Raw genomic sequence first — 21,503 nt, forward strand, 5'->3', positions numbered from 1 at the left:
AGTTCGGCATTACCAAAGAGTTCGGCCTCAGCCTACAGCTCGGTAAAAGCCAACCAATCAAGCTCTGCTCTCAGGTCGGCATCAAGCTCTACTCTCAGATCGGCAACCAAAGCAGTTCGGTCTCAGTATTCGACCGAACAAGGAGTTAGTGGACCCATGCAGGATTTCCACAACTTCCAACACACCCACTACCACGTGGCGTCAACTCAGGCCACGATCTTAGGCCATGACCTACACGACATCCACGACCTAGAGTGATGATGTAAGCCACGATCTTAGTTCAATGTATAAATAGAACTTAGATCTGGTAGAAAAGGGGTAGAATCTCTCTAGAGAAATAATCATATAGCAAGTCTGTGTTGTAAGCTGTAATTCGCAGATCAAGCAATACAAACCTGCCCCCATTTCTCCCCGTGGACGTAGATTTACCTCAGTAAATCGAACCACGTAAAATTCTGTGTCATAATCTTCATTCTCTACCAGCATTTATTAACATCAATAATTCGCGGATTCATCACTAGACTTCCTATCTCTCTCTCTCTCTCTCAGCTCTTCTTCACAAATCGACCCTGCAAAACTGAAATTTATTAGCAAAATATAAAATCCTAAAAATGTAATAGACCTTTAAATCTCAATGCATCGTGACAATAATACACAGCTCAAGAATGAATTGCAATTTGTTTCAGACACATGTGAAACAGATATAAGCAAAATTCAACACATTTTAATCTGAAGCATCAATAGTATATGTAAGTGTGAAAAATGGTCCGAACAGACTGGAAATATTGTCCGTAGTAGCAGTGGCGGATCCAGAAATTTTGATATGGGGTACGATATATAATTAAAAGACTTAAAGCTTCAAAATTTATTTTTTTATTTTTTCAATAAAGTATTTCATTATTTTTTTGATAAAAAATTTCATCATCTATAAAACAAGTTACTTTCTTGTGTTGCTATCTGGACGACTTCCACCATCTAAAATGAAAGTTATTTATTTATATATTACAGATAATTTATTTAAGATTTTGCATTGTACATGATTTTTAATGATTAAACATTTTTTGATTTATTTAAGAAAAGTTTAAATAATTTTAAAAAATTAAAGAAGAGGCTAATGATAAAAAATATTAAATGCACAAGAGAATTAAAATACTTTAAAAACAATTGGAAAATGATAAGAGTAAATAAATGTATTAAAAAAGTTAAAATTACTTTACAAAAAATTAAATACATTACAAATAGAAAATAAAAAAATAATTATATTAAAAATAACGAAACTTTATAAGAGAATAGTGAAAAAAAATTATTAAACATCTTAGTAGAAATTTAAATACTTGTTTGATAGAAAAAGGTTGAGGCATTATATATATTATAAAGGTATTAGTAATAAAAGATAAAGAAATAATTTAATCAAAGAGGACATAGTACTTTAAAATATACTATTAGCAGAAAATAACAAAATGTTCTATAAGAAACGGTTAAAGGCATTAGTAAGAAAAAATGAAAAAAATAATTCCATCATTGAGAACTATAGAATAGCATAATACTATAATAATAGTTAAACGAGGTAGGCGGCAAGGATCGAACTCGCGTTACGCAGTGGCAAAAGCGAGCAATTTACCGCTGGGCCAATAGCTAAATATATATCTGTGAACAGATCCTGTATCATATTATTGGGACAATTTGGGGGTACCCCTTTGTTCCCATGTAGATCCACCAGTGCGTAGTAGGTTACGAAACAATATTCTGGCCGGCCCTTGGGGTGAAAAATACTCCATGTCTTTGCTCGGACCATACTTATTTAGGACATGATAGAAATTCAAGAAAATAGGTTAAATACCTTGAGCCGAGGTCGTTTCTCAGCATTGAGTTTTCTAACTTGATATCGAATCTTCTTGGAGAAGAGCCTATTCTGCCTCTTCTCTTTGTACCTTAACACACTAGCTTTCCTTTGCCCTTCAACATTCTTCATTTCCTCTCCCTTTTCAATTTCTGGAACTGTCCACAACCCTGAATTGTTATAATCCCAGCTCACTCCCTGTCAAACATGTCTACATATCTTAACAATCTCTTTAATCCAACTCAAATTAATCAACTTTAATTTTCTCCAAACAACTATATACATACATACATATACAGGGGCATCCCTATATATTTATTGTAGTACTCCATATCCTATAGCAAACCTAAGGTTATACCAATAGTTTAAAAGATCCATAGCAATTCAATAATATAAATCTAGACTTAGTTTCACTTAGCATGCCCTATTATGCTATTAAATTACTAACAAATATTTTATAGATGTATTGAGGAGAACAAATTTCCTTTTTTAAAAATCCATGTATGCAAGTGGAGTATTGCAGTTATGAAGTACGTATATTATTGAACCAACTTCCCCTTAATTTGTAACATGATTTGATGCTATGAATTATGATAGAATACTTTTCTCATCTCCTCATGTTTCAGCTGGGAAGACTAATTAATGTGAAGAGTCTCAATAAATTACTGTCGCTCGATTTTTTTTGTTGTCAAGAAATAAGAGAATTTTTACTTGCACCATTGTATTCTTGCTACATTTGATTAATATATACTCTGTACTTCATCTGTCCCAATTTATTTGAGGCGTATTCCAATTCCCAAGATGTCCTAAGTTGAGTCATTTTAATTATATATGGCATAAAAAATAAAATATTTAAACACTCTTATTCTATTCTATATCCTACTTTATTTTATCTCTCTCTTATTTTATTTTATTTTATTTTATTTTATTTTATTTTCATTTAACTAATTTTAAAAAAAATCTGTGTGTCTAAATAATGCTAAAACTAAGTTGGGACTAGGGAGTATAATGACATTAAATATAATAGTGATATCTCACGAGACACGAGACATCAACTTTCAAGTTTTAAGTAGGTATCTAATTCTTTAATATACCTACTGCTAGTTTTTTAATGTTTTATTTCGTTTTATAGATATTATAGACTTTATAGCATTAGAATATGACTCGACTAAGAGAACTAAGGTCCACATAAAAAAGATGGCACATTCACCATTCATAGGTCATAACGATCTGCCGACGATATCATTTATTAATAGTGATATTTTAATACTCTCCAATATAAGCTGAAGAAATCAAACAAGAATTTAATTTTAAAATAATGAGTCCAATAGTTTTTATATCCTCAAAGTATTTTTGGGTCCGTCCAAATCTAATAAAGTTCAAGTTCAAATTCAAATTTATGAATAGATTTATAATTATAAATTCAGTAAAATTCAAATTTATTACAATTATATTAAATATAAATCTAAGTTTTTTGTATTAATAAATCTCACAAAGTTTTTGTGATTCTACATTCCCTCTGCACAAAGTCATTCCGTTGACTGCTAATCTGACCTACATAAATTAATGTTTTTCTTCACCCTCACAATAATCACGTGAGTAATAATTAGGTCACAATAATGTCACTTATCTGTCACTTAACCGTCCCTTACATTACTATTTATGGGTCTCACTGTACTTTTTTACTCCATCTCTTAACTAAGAGACGGAACCTGCAACCCTCTATCTTTTATCCGTCCCTTAACCGTCCCTTAAATTACTATTCATTCAATTTCATTTTTTATTTTTATTTCCAACAAATTCAATTAATAAAAACACACTTCATTAAAAATAAAATAAAATTACAACATAAAATTCTAAAAAAATTAAAAACCTCATTAATAAAATCCTAAAAAAAATTAAAATACATAATTTAAATAAAAAAGAATATTTTTTTATGGTGGATTAATTTGTGGGAATGATTTGATATTTATAGAAATGATTGGAGGCTTAAAAAAATTTTAAAAATTTTAAAATTTGCAAAAAAAACGCCTATAAACGTCTAGTATATTTTTTGGGATTTTTTTTATTTTTGATTTTTTTTCCTGAATTTAAAAAAAATAAAAAAAACATTTTTTTTATAAAAACGACGCCCACTCGCGGGCCGGCGAGTGGGCGTCACGGACGAACCGGAGCTCGCCACGTCGCCAACGCGCGTGGCGAGACGTCTCGGGAGCTGTCCCTCCGGGACGGGCGTTTCTCCGTGACAGGATGGAGACGAAGGGTTGCAACGCCGTCTCTTATCCGTCTCATCCCTCCGGGACGAGATAAGTGATGGCTAAGGGATGCGTTGCGAGTGGCCACTGACATGGTAGACTTGTAGTTGTAGGCTCCCAAAACAGAAACAAAATAGCCTATCAAGTTTTATTGATTATTATATGAGATCCAACTTTAGCAAGTTATTATTGCACCACATTATAACAATACTAGTATAATGAAATTAAGTGATAAAAATCTTACGAGAAAATGGTGTTTAACGTCGGGGACTATCTGCGAAGTCTCCCCACCGTCAACGAAGAGTGGCCCTTTGTTGGACCAAGCGTTCATGATTTCGTCGTAATCCAGCTTCAGTGACATACGCTGCGCCGCCGAGGGCCGCCGGTCCACGGCGGAGCTCGTCACCTCCTCCTCCTTCACCTTCCTCTCCACCACCTCCGAGTACCTCACCCACTTCTCCTCGCCTGATTCCCGATCCCTGCTCCTCAACGCCGTCCGCACCAGCGCCGCCCGCTCCTCGCCGTAGGCGTATGTTAGCGACGCTGACGACGGCGATAAATAGTCCACCCTGCCGATCGAGATCGTATTATTTAACTTAATTTGTGATATAATCAGTTTTAATTTTGGATCCTGATTTGGATCTAGAGAAATTTGGAATTCAATCTATAAGAAATTAATGAGTTGTGTATGATTACGATATTGTTGATTTTAATTGACGAACCTGGAACTGTTGTTGTTTGTGTGTGAGGAGTTGGAGTCGACGGCGGAGGAGTTGTCGAGAAGGCCGGTGAGGGTGGTGGTGGCGCCGCCGTCGTCGGTGGCGGAGAAAAATAGGGCGACGTTCTCGGCTTGATCCTGGCATTCTCGGTCGTGGTCGGGGTGGAGAGGGAATAGGTCGAGCTGGCGGGAATCAGCGGAGGCGGCGGGGGCCTGCATCTCATCCGGAGGGAACTGGCGGCGGAGGCTGAGGAATTTGGGCTTTTTAGGCTTAGAAACTCTGGATTTGCGAGCTCCACAGCGTCGTTTTTTGTTCATTGAGAGAGGAGTTTTGCTGCTGCACATAGAGAGAGAGAGAGAGTTCAAACGAGAAACAATCTGATCAAGTCGAGAAAAAGTGCATGTGTTGGTGGGAAAATGGAGGTGGGGGTCACTGATTGATTGCCCATTGTCACATACGAAGAAGAAGAAGATGATCAGCTTGGGAGTAGCTTTCTCCGTACACGTGGTGGCATGTGATTGGCTCAGCTTAGAGATAGGACTCGATTTTTGGATTTCCGCTTATGTTGGATGGGATGGGATGTTGCCACTCGCATTCTGGTTTAATGCAGTGTTTAATATCTACCTCATCACTTGGAATTATCTTATTAATTTGTTTAATTCACTTTTATTTCTAAGAATTATTTTCATAAATACTCTTCCATACACAGTGCACTGCAAGTCCACTTAACTAATTTCGATAGTGAACTTCATAAGTTAACTTATGTAAAATTAATAAAAACTGATTGTAATATTGTTAATTGAGAATTGTTGCCAACCTTATTTAGAAATTTACCAAAAATAATAAAAAACGAATTTTTTAGTGAAATAATAAATTTGAAAAAAGCATGATGATTGTAGATGGAGTGAACATGATTTATACCCCAACATTTGAATACCCAATTTTCACTCTTTTCAGTGACCAAATCCAAACTATCTGTAACTTGTGTTAATTGAATTTTATGGTTTTTTAGATTTTTTTACAATTTACAAAGTTGCCTTCATGCTTTAGCTGTTCAGGCACAACAAAAGTGCAGAGTCAAGTCCAGTCAAGTAAATATGGACAACAAGGTAATTTGCCCATTGGGTGGTGCATTCGAAACACTTGATTTTAAGAATACTCATAAAATTTTATTGATTACTATAGTAGATAATCGATTATCTGTAAAAAAATTTAAACCTTTTAAATGCGGTCACAGAAGAAACTTACTAATTTTAAATGCATATGCAGAATTTTCAATTTATTGTCGGCTTGTCAAAGTTTTAATTAAGTAGTAGTAGTACTCCTATAATTTTCAATATGTTTGCTACTATCACTTGTTTCCAACTATATATACAGCTAATGGGCCTATATAGCTAATGGGCCTGTTAGATTGAGATTTTTTAGCTTAATTTAGAATTGAGATGCATTTTTAGCCATTAATCCATAACATTTTAAAAATGTCAACTGCAAGTAAATTATGTCAACTCGGGGGTATTATCGGCAATAGTCTGCACATCAAATGTCAACAACTTATAGTTGACATTATATGTGTATAGTTGACATTAATTGTATATGTAGTTGACATTATATGTGTGTAGTTGACATGAATTGTATATGTAGTTGACATTATATGTGTGTAGTTGACATAAATTGTATATGTAGTTGACATTATATGTGTGTAGTTGACATGAATTATATATGTAGTTGACAAAAAAAAATTAAAATAAAAATTTTTTTAAAACAAAATTAAAAAAATTAATTTTTTTTATAAAAAATAAAATTTTAAAAAGTATTTATTGAATAAAATGTACCATGAAATTACCATTATGCCCTTTCATAATTAATTAATCTAAAAATAGTTATCATGTGGCAAATTCTGGATCACTCATTTAATAAAAATGAGTGGCTGATAATGCATCTCACTTCTCAATTATGCTAAAAAATCTCAATTGATCACAACCCTACAACTAATTGTGTTAAATAAAGTTACTATATCTTGAATTTTAATAGTTACTATAGTAATATTTCAGGTTTGGTTAAACTCATTGCAGCAAAAAGGTGATTCCATCGCATTGGCGGCCCCCACACTCCGGCCTGATATCACGTGAGGGGGTTCAATCAGGGTACGCAATAGCGCGTTAAGGGGTAGGCCTTAGCCCACTGGCTGCCAGAAACTCATCTTCCAAGGCCTCACACTTGTGCCTGCGAGATGAGGGCAACTACACGACAGTAGTGAGATTTAAACTCAGACTCATTGCAATAAGATCTGTCATCTATTGCCAAATGCGCTGCCCATGCGGGCAGTTTGGTTAAACTCATGTTTTGCTTTATTACGTCGAAAACAAGGGACACGTGATTGTTTTTATATGCTTTATAAATGTGCACACCCAACTCACATGAGATGTGAACATCACGACGAAAGCTAAAAAGGTATTCACTGTCTGTGGGTTACTAAATGGGGTATCCAATAACTCAAAAACTCATAAATTTCGTAACGAAACAAACAAAATTAGCTAAAATGCTAACATCAGTATTTTCCACCAGTTTTAAGCCTATGATATTTGTATACCACTAAATTAAGTATAGGCACCATATTTAGTGAATCTCTTAATTAACACCGTAATGTTTGGTTTATTGGTTATAGCCACCATAATGTTTGTAAGTATGTTTGGTTTATTGGTTATAGCCACCATAATGTTCGTAAGTATAATTGCATATCTGATGCAGCATCAAATCTGATGTAGTGATGTGTAATTCTTAAATACTCGTATCAGTTTTTGTAATTTTCAACAAAAATTGCCTAATGTTTTTGTAACTCAAAAAATGCATTTATAAATAGTAAATTCATTTGCTTTGATGAAACTCTCAATAAATTCTTGTTGGAAATGTTTCGATGTTGTTCCATGGTTGAATCCTTTGCATATTCCAATGGTTGCATATATCGGTGTGTTGATAAGAACTATTAATCTCACAACTTCATATTCAAGTGAAAAAACTTTAATCTACTATATATTTTTCACTCACTGAAAATTGATTTAAAGAAAACATAGTATATATACAAATACAATCATCTAATTTGAAACGTAAATTAATCATGAATGAAGTGTTTAATTCCACAAAATTAACATTATGTCACTCCTCTGTAGTCCAGTCAAACTGTCTTGACCGGACAAATATTCCAACTCTGTGATCTAGATAGAGGCTTGTCTTGTTTCAAACAATAAATAACATGTGAAAGTCTTGCATTAGATGACTTTTGCATGGATTGTATATTCTTGTTAGCTCAGTTATTCGCACATTGCAAGTGCGCGCGGCCGTATTTCACAGGATTTATGACATAAAACTAGTCCTTCCACTTTTAATAGATTGGACCAGTTCGATATCTCATATACATATAAATATGTTAATATTTATATGTTAATATAAAAGGTTTTATATTCTTTTAATCCAACAAATGCATATATTTGTCGGTTAAAGAATATTTCACTATCCTAAGTATATATTTATCAATACATTAACATTTACCATTGTATCCTTGTCGATATGATTTCTCTTGTTGATTGTCATAGTTTTATAAATCTTACGTAGTTATAAGTAGTAATGATACTGACTGCGTGTTGTATGTATATTTCAAAATAAAGAACAAAGAATATATTTGAATGGATAAATAATTGATAAAATATGCTGGACTTAAATACAAAACATTAGAAGCACAATAGTTGACGGCTTGGATTTAAGTATACAGATATGAACTTAAATTCATCATTTAATTACGATCAAATCAAAATTGACAAGCGAGATCAACGCTGCAATTTTTCCAATAGTTACCATGCTTTGTCTTCCTACCGACCGGTATGATGACTTATTCTTTAATATTTCCATACAAATAAAGAAAAGACTTATGACTTATTATTCCTTTGGAAAGTCAAAAGTAGCTTCCGCAGTTAGTGGAGTGGAGAGGATTCATAGTTAAATTGCGCTTCTCAAATCACATTAACGTTGAATAACTCAATAAATCACACCGCTTATGTGTCCGATAATTTTGACTATAAATCAATAAATGGAGTTTTAAAGTTTTACTTTCGTATATACACATTCATGAAAATGATATACTCCGACTTCACAAGTGGAATGATTTTTTAAAGTATTCCTAGGCCTGTGTTCATAAAATATAGCATGTACGTAGTAGATCATCTATAGATTCTATATACTCCATATACCAAGATAAATAAGAGCATTGTTTGTATAAATTTCGACAGTTCCTACTAAAAATCCATATCAGTCATATTTCCATAAAGAGATTGGAAATAAATTTGCATAAAGTAAAAGGCAAAAGAAAAGAATAACTAACTTAACGAGCATCTTAATTTTGAACAAAAAGCGACAAAATCACCTTAATTAACCCGAAGTAGATGTGAACTAGTTGAAAATAAAATAAGCACACAAACCCCACCACATTTGATAAGCCCACATTCATTTTAATCACGCCAATTGTTACGGGATCTACTCTTATATAATCCCATCTATATCCTCAAATCTCTCCAATTTCATTTTTAGACAAAATGTCTGCATTTTCATTCTTATTGCTACTAATTTCTGCAAGCTCAATCCTTGTTTCATCATCCCCACTTCAAGATCCAGCTATTGTGGTCCAAGATGTACAAGAGTCAGTCGTTTGAATTGTTTTTATTTTTTTTTTATTTCATTAATAAAGTTACAGGTACACTAATACAACTTCTATATAAATAGGAAGATCAATTCATCCCGAAGAAACCTAGGTTACCTGTCCTGCTCCACAGGTAACCCCATCGACGACTGCTGGAGGTGCAACTCTAACTGGGAGAGCCACCGCCAGCAGTTAGCCGACTGCGCGATCGGCTTCGGCAAGAACGCGGCTGGAGGGCGGGGCGGCCGCATCTACGTGGTCACCGACCCAGGGAACGACGACCCGGTCAACCCGCGGCCCGGGACCCTCCGGCATGCGGCGATCCAGAGCGAGCCGCTGTGGATAATCTTCAAGAGCGACATGGTGATCCGGCTGAGGCAGGAGCTGGTGATGAACTCGCACAAGACGATCGACGGGCGCGGGGCCTCTGTGCACGTGGCGGAGGGGCCGTGCATCGCCATCCACCACGCCACCAACATCATCATCCACGGGATACACATCCACGACTGCAAGAAGGCCGGCAACGCCAACATTAGGGACTCCCCCACCCACTCCGGCTGGTGGGAGGAGTCCGATGGAGACGGGATATCGATCTTCGGAGGCCGGGATGTCTGGATTGATCACTGCTCGTTGTCCAACTGCAACGACGGGTTGATAGATGCGATTCATGGCTCCACTGCGATTACGATTTCGAATAGCTACTTCACGCATCATGATAAGGTGATGTTGCTGGGGCACAGTGATGCGTTTGTGCAAGATAAGAGCATGCAGGTCACCATTGCTTTTAATCATTTTGGAGAAGGATTGGTTCAAAGAATGCCTAGGTATGTGTGTGTGTATATATATATATAGATAGATATCAGTTTTTTTTTTAATTATATGTTTGACTCAATGATTTGATTCTTGTGTGATTTGTTGAACAGGTGCAGGCATGGATATTTTCATGTAGTAAACAATGATTATACACATTGGGAAATGTATGCGATTGGTGGGAGTGCTTCTCCAACAATTTATAGTCAAGGGAACAGGTTTCTTGCGCCCAACAATAGGGTTAGGAAAGAGGTGCGTGTGGCAATTTTTATTTTTATATTAAGTTGAAAGATAGTACCACTGCATACTCAGAACTATGAACTCTGATCTCAAACATTAATCACTTTCCTGCTAAGTCAAACCAAACGCACACTATTTGTCGCAAAATAGTGTTATGTTTCATCATTGATATTAATAGTAACCGAATTAGTTATTAGTTATAAGTAAAAATATAAGAGTGATTAAAAAAAGTATGAGATAAATAATTGAGATGGTTGATAAATGTGTAGGTGACAAAGCATGAGGACGCACCCGAAAGCGAGTGGAGAGGGTGGAATTGGAGGTCGGAAGGCGACTTGATGCTCAACGGGGCTTATTTCCGGCAATCGGGGCATGCTGGAGCTTCTTCAGCGTATGCTAGGGCGTCGAGTTTGAGTGCAAGGCCATCGTCTCTTGTGGGTTCAATGACTGGTGCCTCAGGTCCACTTAGTTGCAAGAAGGGAAGTCATTGCTAGTTCAAATATTCACACACATATATATTAGTAAAAGAAGAAGCATAAGTCAAACGTAGGACATGAGTTGACTTATGGAACATCTATAGCATGTATTAGTTCCATTGGTTTTTGCTTGATTGATGTTGGGATACAATATACACACTTGCAAATTCAAGGAAATAGGGCGCCAGTACAATTTGTCAAACCATTTAAAAAGAAGAGTGGGTGAATTTTGACAAAATTTATTGGGCCCGTGGAATTTTGCCGTCAACTTAATCAACCTGCAGGATAAGTGTTGGTTCTTTTGAACTCAGAAAGGGAAGATTGGATACATTTACTTAAAACAAACAATCAGATTAATATGAACTCACATACACAAAATACAAAGTACTCAAGTTAATACAACTCTCTTATTATCCAACTCTGTGCAAAAACATTTGTTCGGTTTACTTGAATTATTTCTCCCAAGCCAAAGTTATGGCCTAAAGCCCGCACTGTTCATCAGTATTAGCCAAGAACTAAATCTATCAAAACACCTGGTATTCTATTATGATTCTCACCGAATTGGACAAAAATAACTAATTTAAAGCCATGATGGTGGGCCATCATGCCATCATATCTGCAATCCTCCTCCAAATCATATTCACAGAATGCAAAGAATTAAAATCATGCTAGTGGGCCATCCTGCCACAATTCTTCCCCAGTTTTATTTCTTTGGACAACCAAAACTGATTAAGCGAACAGCTATGTTAAGTTCTTAAATCTTGGTTCTTCTCCTGGTATAGATAAAAATAACATGATTCATCAATATATGAAGATATACAAGTATGGATAGATAATCATACTGTTAACTAGGAATTCATGTTGTCATTTAATGATACGCAACATTATTAGTTTATTACAACTACTCTTGCTCCATTTTTAATGTGCAGGTCCATTTCCTCAGACTTTACTTTCTTGCTGTCACTTAGACTTTGCACATTATTACGAATGTTTGAGCCACAATCTAGTGTCCCTTTTTATGACAAAAAAGGCATTCATCCTTTAATAGTGGCTTCTTCTTAACCCCTCCACCTTTTGGCTTTAGAACAATATCCTTAGATGTTATCTTCTTTTGTTGTTCATTCTTCCATTTTGAAGAATTCGCAGAAGAGCCCACCATGAACAATGATTTTCCTTTAGCAATTGAAGACTCATAAGTCGTAAGCATATTGTGCAATTCTGGCAGACCAACCTTCATGTTGTTCATGTTGAAATTTATAATGAAATTCTCAAAACAACTAGGAAGAGACTCTAGAATCAAGTTTGTTGAAATATTTGAGGAAAGTACCGTTCCAAACGATGTCAACCTCTCAATCAAACCTATCATGTGCAACGCATGCTCAGACACTTTGCCTTCATCATGCAGCTTACACTTGAAGAGATCTTGGAGTGTCTCATACTCCGTAGTTGGAGCCTGTGGAGCATACAAACTCTTCAAGCGTTGAATCATCACATATGGAAGCATATGTTCATATTGCCTTTGTAGTATCGAATTCATCGATGACAACATGATACACTGAGCCAATGCGGCATCTTCAACGTGTTTCTCATAAGCTTCTTTGTCAAATGAAGCAAACTCAGGAGATTTCTTGTCGGGGATGTCACTGATTGGTGTGTACAAGACATACTCAATCTTATCAATCCTTAGCAGCAATTGAAGACAACGGAGCCAGTCTGTAAAATTTGACCCATTTAACTTGTTCGTTTCCATTAAACATTTGTAAGCTAAGTTCGACATATTATCTGAACTGAAAATTTAAAAAAAATAATCAGAAAAATATATAAAGATCACATTTGCACCACTAATTAGACAATGGTATCTTGTATTGATTAGAGTCAATACCTTCACGTGATTGGCAATCATGCATCTATGAATAAGCCTAGACCTTAGAAATTTAGTGTAAACTTGATGGCGTAAAAGAAAAAGGCTATACGATGGACGACACATTTATTTCAATAACGAGACCTATATTTAATAGGATAAATTGTGATGCTAATTATAATGATGTCCAATTATTATATTATCAAATAAATAGGCCCATTGATTAACAGCAGCGTAACGCTGTCGTGAACGGCGACGCCGACCGGGAAAACCTGTTAAGTCAGCACCTTCCCGTCGCGCCGTTTCCGATCAACGGTGGCCAAGAATGGATTTGAAGTCCAAATTTTCCCAAAAAACAGTTTATTTTTATGTTGGAATCTCCAAATTTTAATTAAAATAGCTCTCGAAATTTCAAAACTTGTGATTGAAAACTGTTTTCCAATTTTCGTTGATTTTCAGAAAAAATCTTTCAAAGGACTGAAATCTAGCTAGTTTCAACTTCACAAAATGAATTACTAATCCAATTTCTCATCCCAATCACATAATTTTAATTTCTAAAATTAATCCACAGTCATATCAATGTTAGAAATTCATTTCATCAGCTAATGATACACACTAGAAATTATGAATCAATCACAAAACAAATCTATATTTATAAACAAAATTACGCTTTGAACATTTTTACATAAATGATCCAAATACTTACTTGCTGTGCTATTTGATTCCAGCGTTTACTTGCCAGGCTAGAAAACCTCTTTACGTCTCTATTAAGAGAATTAGGGTTTTTCTAATCTATATAATTCTCTAAATTTATACTCGTAATACATACTCTAATTGCTACATGGGCTCTAGCCCAATACACGACTGATTTTTTTTACTAATTTAATTGATTTACAATCTAACTATAATTAATTATGTAATTATCTTAAAATAGTCGTCATGCACACAAACTAATTCGATCTATATAAGCCTATACAGAAAATCGACGCTGAAAAAATAAAAAAAGATTAATTTTAATATATACTCTTCCTCGTCGTAGATTGCTTCCATGTGAATAATGTCGTTTCCTTCTTCATTTTCTGTTGATAGATATGAACAGTTGCTAATTGTTATCCTAATCTCCTCTTTGTTATCCGATTAAAAATTGCTAGTAGGAGTAGTATTTATTTTTTTTCTGGATTTTTGAATGAGGGAATCATTCTCGAATGTTTATATATATAAGCCCTTTACCATTGAATCATTCTCAAATCATGGCTTGATTAAGAATAATAGCCTAAAAACTCATTATAGTAATTATGATTGTAAATAATAGTCTAAAAACTTAGTTACAACTTACAACTTAGAGTAATTTTGAATTATGAATTTATGATAGCTTAAAATCTTAATTTCATCTATCACAAGTGTACTTTAAAATTGTGAATATAACATGATTAAAAACTCACATTCACAACGGATAGTAATTTTCTAACGTGAATGATAGCTAGCATAAAAATTCTTATTCACAATTGATGATAATTTCAATTTTCAAGTTATGAATAACAGGCTAAAAACTTTAATTCTGAGATAATTTAAAATTATAAATTAGAAGAGTAAACGAGTAAGTGTAATATTTACTTTTTTATATATTAATGATACTTTATAATTTTTCAATATCAATTCAGACACATGCATGCTTGTCAATAAAATTGCCAAAAAATCATAAAATTTAGTCAAATTCTGATTTATTCCACAATTTTAAAAATCATCTAGAAAAATCATAAATTTAGATTTGGTCTCAATTACCCATGGTACCAAAATTGATGAAACTATACAAGATAATGACAAGTGAAAAATTACATGTGGATGATATTGCTGATGAGTTAAACATATATATTCATAAAGAAATGTCATCCTTTGGTTAAAAATACGAACAATATGTTACATATATGCGGCCATAATTGTACCTGGCAAATCAAAACTTCATACTAATGTTTCTTTTGCAAATTTCTAAAATTGCATTAAAAAACTAGAATTTTACCAAATTTAATGTATTTTGGAGATATACTAGTATGAAATTAAAAGAAATAAATTTGATGATTGTAAAAGCATCCCAAAGCTTCTAACGTATCTATATTTCAGCATCTACAAACTCTTAACAAATTATACAGAACCGCAAAAAAAAGTAGAAAATCCATTTAAAACAGCAAGAACCCGACGGCGGCAGTGGCGGCAGCGACGCCGGCAACGGAGAGCTTCATGGAGGAGGCGCCGTCTGTGGTTGGTGTATCAGCTGGCACCTCATCGGGATTGCCCGGAGCAGGTGATATATCAACAGAAGAGGAGCCGTCGGGACCAGGCGCCGCCGAGGCCTCCGGAGAAGCGGCGGAGGTTTTATTGGGCTTGGCGGCCGCCTTCGGCGCTCCGTGAGGGGCCGCCTTCGGTGCTGCATGAGGGATTGGAGGCATGGCTTTTTTGGCTGCCGGAATGGGAGCTGCTCCGGGGGCGGACTTTGACGGGGAGATGGTCGGCGATGATGATGGCCGAGCTGCGGCGGCGTTGGAGGCAAATAAAAATGTTAGCGCAAGAGCAAGTGCAACAGCTTGGGGTGCCATCTTATGTGAATTTATTTAATTTATTGTTTTTTTTTTCTTGCAAGATTTTGTATAGTGTGATTAATTGAGAAGGATTGGTAGATTAGAGAGGATGAGGAATATAGGGATAGAGAGGATACGAGAAGAAAGTTTGTGATCAAATATTTAGGCTTAATTTATATCTAGTGAGATATGTGATTGTTTTTTGCCGGATACTTTGCTGAGGTAGAAGTTGATCTAATTCACCTACTTTATCGGTGAGTGTCAAATTTTTATGTTGTAAATATACTACTCCTACTGCAATTGAATTTTTATTTAAATCTCTTGTACATTGGAATTTGGGATGATTTGGTAACATGGCTGGCCGAGTTAATAAGAGGTATTCGTTGAATGACTGTAAATAATTCTTTTTGTTGTACTAAATAAATTGATTTTTTATTTGAATCTCTTGTAGATTAGGCTCGGCTAATCAAAATCAACAACTCCGTCACATAAATTTGATCACATGTTAGATTTAATTGAAAATTCCGATAATGAGGCATTGTTGGGATAGTTTCATAACAAATGACAAATAGTTTGAGACATTCCAAAACCTTTTCCCCCAACACTAAACCTTTTCTATACCTCTCACCACCATATATCCACACACAAATTTTACAACAAGTATGACAAAGATTTACCCTGTACGAATTCTATCCACGCTCTTCCGCCCTCGTTCCAGCTGATGATCGATGTTCTTCCAAGACTTGTCGATGCAATCAACGCTCCTTCTTGATCTCTCCACTTGATCAAACGACATCCTCAAACTATCAACATTCTGTGGCTGATGCTTTGACCTCTCGGGCTTGTCCATGCTGCGCCTTGGCTTCTCCCTCCTGTCGCTGCTCTTTCTCGGAGCATCAAACATATCTGTACTCTTCCTCGATGGCTCAAACTGATCTATGCTCTTCCTCGTGCTCGTTCTGTGCCATGGAGATCGCTCCACTGTTGCCACAAACTTCTTGAGATGTTTGATGTATTCGGGGTAGAGCTCCAGATTGCAGTGGGTCCCTCCTTTGATCCACAATGGCTCGTATTTCTCTTTGCAGAGTTCCCACAGCTGCTTACCGTGTGAAAAATTAACCACTTCATCGGCAGTTCCCTGACAACAAGCCATCACAAGATCAATTACATCGCAAAGTAACACTTAAATGGGGGTATAAATTAGACTCTTGTACAATAACTCCAATCACGACTCTTCTCATTTGATCTCGATCCGAATAGCTAGATACTAGCTTGCAATTCATGAAAACTATAGCCCATTCATAATATATAGGCAAGGCAGAATATCGGACTACATCAAAATAAGAACCAGCAGCCAACATAGATATACCATTTCCTCATGTTCAACAAACTTTCTAAAGTTTTGAATACAAAAATTCAATATTCTGATACTTACATGAATAATGAGGACAGGGCATTTAACCAGTGGGATCTTTTCAATGTTCTGCAGCAAGAAACAAGGCAACAACATAACATTAATTCTACACAACTGAAAGCGAGACATTTACATCTTAATTTCACACTATGGGAGCGCTATATAACCTTGTAGATGTCGAACCAGTAAGTTTTTTTGACAGAATACATGACTCTCACACCAGAGAGTATAGGACTATGCAAAACAACAGCTCGTACACTAGGCAAACGAGCTGCTAGATCCAAAGTGGGGCCACTTCCCACAGATTGACCATATAAGATAACATCTTCCTGCTTGGTGCCATAGTTCTCCTCCAGACACTTGAAAGCAGCTTCAATATCCGCATACGTATTATGCTCACTGGGCTATAACAAAAAAACCAACATCAACCATCTTTTTCTCCACACATTCAGTACAGGTTCCAAGAGAAAGATCCCATAAAAAACATCAGATCTAACACTCACCTTCCCAGTCGACTGCCCGTATCCAGAGTAGTCATACCTGATCATATTCAAAGAAGCTTCACAAAGTTAATCTTTTCTACAATATGTGACACACACACACACACACATATGAATTCACAGGTAGTAAAAACTATGCTAAAATTTATCATTAGATGTAGGAGCAGCAAAATACACAATTTCCAGTATGGTAAAAATCCAATCTTGAGAAATTTTCTTGCTTTCAAAGATTTCCAGATTACCATGATGAACATGAAACTAGAGCTTGAAACTAATAATCCAAATAACATAATGTGAACGGAAATCGCAGCTGCTTAATCAATTTTATATGCTTTACTTTGAACAAAATTCATTCAAAAACTGCTAGAATTGACTGATTGAAGATGAAAATCCATATATACCCGAGGAGATTGACGCGCAGATGAATGCTGAGCTCGATGAAGAGCTCGTACATCTGTCCGAGATCGGCGGCATTGCCATGGGAGTAGAGAAGCGTGGATGTAGCCATGGGATGTCGCACGTAGACCGCCACAATCTCGGAGCCCCGCCGCGTGGGGAGGCGCATGACCTCCACGTTCTCGCGGTGGGGGAAAGGGCTCAGCAGCAGCAGCCCCGTGACGCCGTCGTGCACCAGCTTGTACGACGGCGGATTAGGCGGGAAAAACGCCAGCTTCGCCGCCATCGACGACGTCACGCCACCCATATCGTCTCCTCTCCTCTCCACCACCTAATTCACAGGCAGAAAAAATCAAGCGCTGTCTCAAAACTCAATCTGTGATTAATTAAAAGGCGCATACCGTTGCAGCAGAAGCGCGAGGGAGGTGCGGGAAAAGGTAAAGCAAGTGAGTGAAAGTGTGGAAAAGAAGCGAACTAAAGTGGAGAGAGAGAGAGAGAGAGAGAGAGAGAGAGAGAGAGGGAAAAATGGATAGAATATTTAGCAAGTGTGGTGTTGATGGCGCATGGGAGGTGTTTGAATTATTGCGCGAATGAAAATAATGAGGGATGGAAAGGGAGATGAGTAGAGGCTTCCGCCTGCGGCTGCGCCCCCCAATTTCTGCTAAATCCATATTACCAATTTCTGTCATCTTCTGCCCCCACCACATGCCATGTTTGCTCACTCTCATTCGCCTAACTTCAATCAACAATCCAGGGTTAAGTTTTTTGTAGATCAACGGCTACTGCAATTGATGTTTCGTAATGCCAAAATGATGCATTAATTTGGCATGAAATCCATTTGGAATCTTCTACATTATTTATCACCTTCTGTGACTTCAATTTCAATCCCTAGTATTTTGGTTTTTTTAGTAATTATTCCTTAATTCAATTAGGATTTATAATTATTTGTCTATAATTAGTTATTAAATTGATCATTCCATTGTTAAGGTAGATAAAAATTTTAATGTTCAATAATAAACATTTGAGTAAAGGCCAAAATTGGTCTTGAACATATGCTCATTTTATGATTTTCGTCTTATATTTTATCTTTTGAATTTTTGCATCCTGAACATTTCAACTCAGATCACAATTGGTCATACCCTAACAATTCCATCAATTTTTAAACGGTTTTAACCCGATTTTGATGGTTTTAACGGTTAGAACCAAAATCATAAAATGGCATATGTTTAGAACTAATTTTGGGTTTTACTCTAAACATTATTTATAGATCATTATTCCGCATCTGCTTTGTACGCCAATCCTAATCAATAACAAAATTTTGGACTTAGAGATAAGGGTTCGATTGAGGATTTTCATCCATCTCATGTCTAACCCTTCTCTTTTTTTGTAGTTTTGGTCCTAACCACTAACTACTCTGCCCAATCTTTGCGGCAAATCCAATTTCGTTAGTCAGAGATTGGGTTTGGGGAATATGAGGTATGTATTTGGGGGTTGAGAGTATTGTGTTTTGTCGATTAAATAAATGGTAAATCAGACAATTTAGAGTTTCAAATATCTTGAACCATGACCAGCTACAGCTACACCCTTGATTGGTTTTAATACCCTCAATTCTCACAATTTCCCTCTTTTGCTAGGTAGTGGGTACCCGACAAGAATTGCTGCTATCTGTTTAAAAGTAAAAGATTATAAGATTTTTTTTATTGGTGGACAAACTTAAAATTACCAAACTGGCATGTCTACTTGCGAGCTAGTCATTTCTTTCCTTTTATTAAACTGTAAATGTAACCGATTGTACCATTTTTTATTGCTTGCCAAAGTGAAATTACCAAAACATTTAATATAGGAAAGTGTTTGTCTGTTTGTGAACAAACTTTGCAATTATTGAATATAATAATATTGGGATCTAATATCATCAAACTTTTAAAAAGTTGAATTTTTCCCATGAACTTTAAAATTGACAAATAATATCATGAACTTTACTCCGGATTTGTTTTTTTCACAAATGAAAAAATTCCCACAAATAATATTATGATACGGATTTTTTTTTCATAATTTCTCGACAACAATTTTGAGAGCTTCAAGTTTTTCAATATTTGAAGATAGTTTTTCTTGAAGCATCCCTCCAAAATTGTTCTTCAATCTATTAAAATAACATTAATTTTTTCATTCCTGGGAAAAAATAAACCCGGGGTAAAGTTCATGATATTATTTGTCAATTTTAAAGTTCGTGAGAAAAATCCAAATTTTTGAAAGTTTCATGATATTAAATGCCAATATCCCAATAATATAATATGACACATATCCTTCCCAATTTGGCATGAGATCGCCATTCTCTACCTCTCTCATTCAATCTGTAAATTTACTCATAATTAGATTACACTTTAATTAAAACTAGGCTAGGATTGCACATAATGAAGCTACAAAACGCTTATCAAATAAAATATTCTTACCTTGCATTATTGAAATAGGAATTTCTTTGAATGCTATTTCAATAATGCAAATTCGTAAAGGTACACTCTTTGGATCCAAATGTGTAGTTTCAACTCTAGACTACACTTTGGGTACTTACAAACACCCATCTTCATAAATCCAACGTGACTCAAATCTAAATCCGACTCATGATTTCTAAGATTTATGAGATCGATTACTATGCTGATACTTTGGATTCAATATTATCCGTACAGTTCATCCACCGTTGCCCTAAGAAAAACTCCGAAAATTAGCAACAAAAATTCAAATTGGGAGGCGCAAAAGGGCATAGTGTTCCGTGTCTTTACCTTTTGTCTTTAAGTCCACAGCGTTTAAATCATTAGTTGTAATAAAGGCAGGGTGAGGTGGAGAGGTATGAAATGAAAGTTCAACAAATGCAAAACAAAGTAAAACAACAAAGCATGTGCAATCGTTTCTAGTTTCCATATGTCAAAGCATTGGCCACACAACACATGATGATATAATGATGACTCGTGCTACCTCTAAATTAGTGGTCAAGAATTCTATTTGGGTCACAGGTTATCCACTAGTATTAAAGGAAAGTTGAAAAGCACAGAATTCTCTAGTCCAAATTTTAACTAAATAACATTTCATTTGATGTTAGGCCGGCCACACACCAAAGGGATACTCAAAAACACAAAAGTTAGTGAATTAGGCTAACATTGCTAAATGCTAGTGTTACTTTATCCCAAGACTCCGTGATTGATAAAGAGAAACAGGCAGACAGCATTCTGCATTTCGAAAGGCAGATGAGAAAGTCGAGCCACTGATAAATTCAAGAGCTTTCCAGTTGCAATAACAGGCTATAAAGATGACAGTGAGGAGAAAGTGATGTTGTGGTCCTCAGATCAAACTCCTTTCTATGATTGAATGCAACTACGGTTGGGTATAGAACAACGTATCTACATGATACAGGGAATTTAAGATGCCACATAGCAGAGAGTTCAGCAGCAAGTATTCTCTTACGACTTACACATACAATGCTACCATAACAAGTAGTATTAAGGGGCAACACGAGCTACAAGCATGCTACATTCTACTCGTACAAATGGATTAACTCCAAAAGTAAATAGCAACATGCACTTCAAATTTTGGTCATACTGATGAGGGGGTAAAATACACATTTGACAAGGGAGTTTATAATAATAAGACAATGCAGACATGACCAAAATTGATGTCGATCTTGAGGTGCCTGCTATAGCAGATAATATACGCAGACTAGACTGAGGCAATTAAAATCAC

At 35.7% G+C, this 21,503-nt stretch overlaps 5 protein-coding genes across 7 annotated transcripts; 1 reads left to right on the forward strand and 4 right to left on the reverse strand.

Moving 5' to 3' along the window:
- Positions 1-424: 424 nt before the first annotated feature.
- Positions 425-5,415, reverse strand: LOC121746640 (zinc finger protein CONSTANS-LIKE 6). 3 transcript variants are annotated; one of them, XM_042140546.1, is made up of 5 exons: positions 5,273-5,415; positions 4,818-5,150; positions 4,340-4,664; positions 1,841-2,038; positions 425-569 (listed from the first exon to the last, which is right to left on the reverse strand). In XM_042140546.1, exons 2-5 carry the CDS (start codon positions 5,129-5,131, stop codon positions 546-548), a joined length of 861 nt encoding a protein of 286 aa, XP_041996480.1. In that variant the 5' UTR covers positions 5,132-5,150; positions 5,273-5,415; the 3' UTR covers positions 425-545. The 3 variants fall into 3 exon arrangements, with proteins under 3 accessions (XP_041996480.1, XP_041996479.1, XP_041996481.1); XM_042140545.1 differs by lacking the exon at positions 5,273-5,415 and having other exon boundaries at positions 4,818-5,260; XM_042140547.1 differs by lacking the exons at positions 425-569; positions 1,841-2,038; positions 5,273-5,415 and adding an exon at positions 3,935-4,233 and having other exon boundaries at positions 4,818-5,261.
- A 3,931-nt stretch (positions 5,416-9,346) lies between these two features.
- Positions 9,347-11,372, forward strand: LOC121746639 (pectate lyase-like). The gene is made up of 4 exons (XM_042140543.1): positions 9,347-9,501; positions 9,585-10,325; positions 10,425-10,563; positions 10,821-11,372. Exons 1-4 carry the CDS (start codon positions 9,398-9,400, stop codon positions 11,043-11,045), a joined length of 1,209 nt encoding a protein of 402 aa, XP_041996477.1. The 5' UTR covers positions 9,347-9,397; the 3' UTR covers positions 11,046-11,372.
- A 658-nt stretch (positions 11,373-12,030) lies between these two features.
- On the reverse strand, positions 12,031-12,777 carry LOC121749100. The gene has a single exon (XM_042143705.1). The coding sequence runs from the start codon at positions 12,775-12,777 to the stop codon at positions 12,031-12,033; it is 747 nt and encodes a 248-aa protein (XP_041999639.1).
- A 2,285-nt stretch (positions 12,778-15,062) lies between these two features.
- On the reverse strand, positions 15,063-15,479 carry LOC121749102 (mucin-1-like). Its single transcript, XM_042143706.1, has one exon. It carries the CDS (start codon positions 15,477-15,479, stop codon positions 15,063-15,065), a length of 417 nt encoding a protein of 138 aa, XP_041999640.1.
- A 466-nt stretch (positions 15,480-15,945) lies between these two features.
- LOC121746899 (alpha/beta hydrolase domain-containing protein 17B-like) lies at positions 15,946-18,514 on the reverse strand. The gene is made up of 6 exons (XM_042140853.1): positions 18,173-18,514; positions 17,777-18,102; positions 17,379-17,415; positions 17,043-17,279; positions 16,897-16,944; positions 15,946-16,599 (listed from the first exon to the last, which is right to left on the reverse strand). Exons 1-6 carry the CDS (start codon positions 18,497-18,499, stop codon positions 16,135-16,137), a joined length of 1,440 nt encoding a protein of 479 aa, XP_041996787.1. The 5' UTR covers positions 18,500-18,514; the 3' UTR covers positions 15,946-16,134.
- Between the last annotated feature and the right edge of the window lie 2,989 nt (positions 18,515-21,503).

Source organism: Salvia splendens, chromosome 9 (assembly GCF_004379255.2).
Source record: "Salvia splendens isolate huo1 chromosome 9, SspV2, whole genome shotgun sequence".
Taxonomy (NCBI): Eukaryota; Viridiplantae; Streptophyta; class Magnoliopsida; order Lamiales; family Lamiaceae; genus Salvia; species Salvia splendens.

Excerpts from the sequence above, each read along its gene's own strand:
- LOC121746640 (XM_042140545.1), bottom strand. The coding sequence starts at position 5,158 with ATGTGCAGCAGCAAAACTCCTCTCTCAATGAACAAAAAACGACGCTGT. Across the intron at positions 4,665-4,817 it reads ACAAACAACAACAGTTCCAG|GGTGGACTATTTATCGCCGT; the intron begins GTTCGTCAATTA and ends CTCGATCGGCAG. Across the intron at positions 2,039-4,339 it reads ACGTTAAACACCATTTTCTC|GGAGTGAGCTGGGATTATAA; the intron begins GTAAGATTTTTA and ends CATGTTTGACAG.
- LOC121746639 (XM_042140543.1), top strand. The coding sequence starts at position 9,398 with ATGTCTGCATTTTCATTCTTATTGCTACTAATTTCTGCAAGCTCAATC. Across the intron at positions 9,502-9,584 it reads GTGGTCCAAGATGTACAAGA|GAAGATCAATTCATCCCGAA; the intron begins GTCAGTCGTTTG and ends CTATATAAATAG. Across the intron at positions 10,564-10,820 it reads ACAATAGGGTTAGGAAAGAG|GTGACAAAGCATGAGGACGC; the intron begins GTGCGTGTGGCA and ends ATAAATGTGTAG.
- LOC121749100 (XM_042143705.1), bottom strand. The coding sequence starts at position 12,777 with ATGGAAACGAACAAGTTAAATGGGTCAAATTTTACAGACTGGCTCCGT.
- LOC121749102 (XM_042143706.1), bottom strand. The coding sequence starts at position 15,479 with ATGGCACCCCAAGCTGTTGCACTTGCTCTTGCGCTAACATTTTTATTT.
- LOC121746899 (XM_042140853.1), bottom strand. The coding sequence starts at position 18,499 with ATGAGAGTGAGCAAACATGGCATGTGGTGGGGGCAGAAGATGACAGAA. Across the intron at positions 18,103-18,172 it reads CTCGCGCTTCTGCTGCAACG|GTGGTGGAGAGGAGAGGAGA; the intron begins GTATGCGCCTTT and ends CCTGTGAATTAG. Across the intron at positions 17,416-17,776 it reads CTGCGCGTCAATCTCCTCGG|GTATGACTACTCTGGATACG; the intron begins GTATATATGGAT and ends GAATATGATCAG.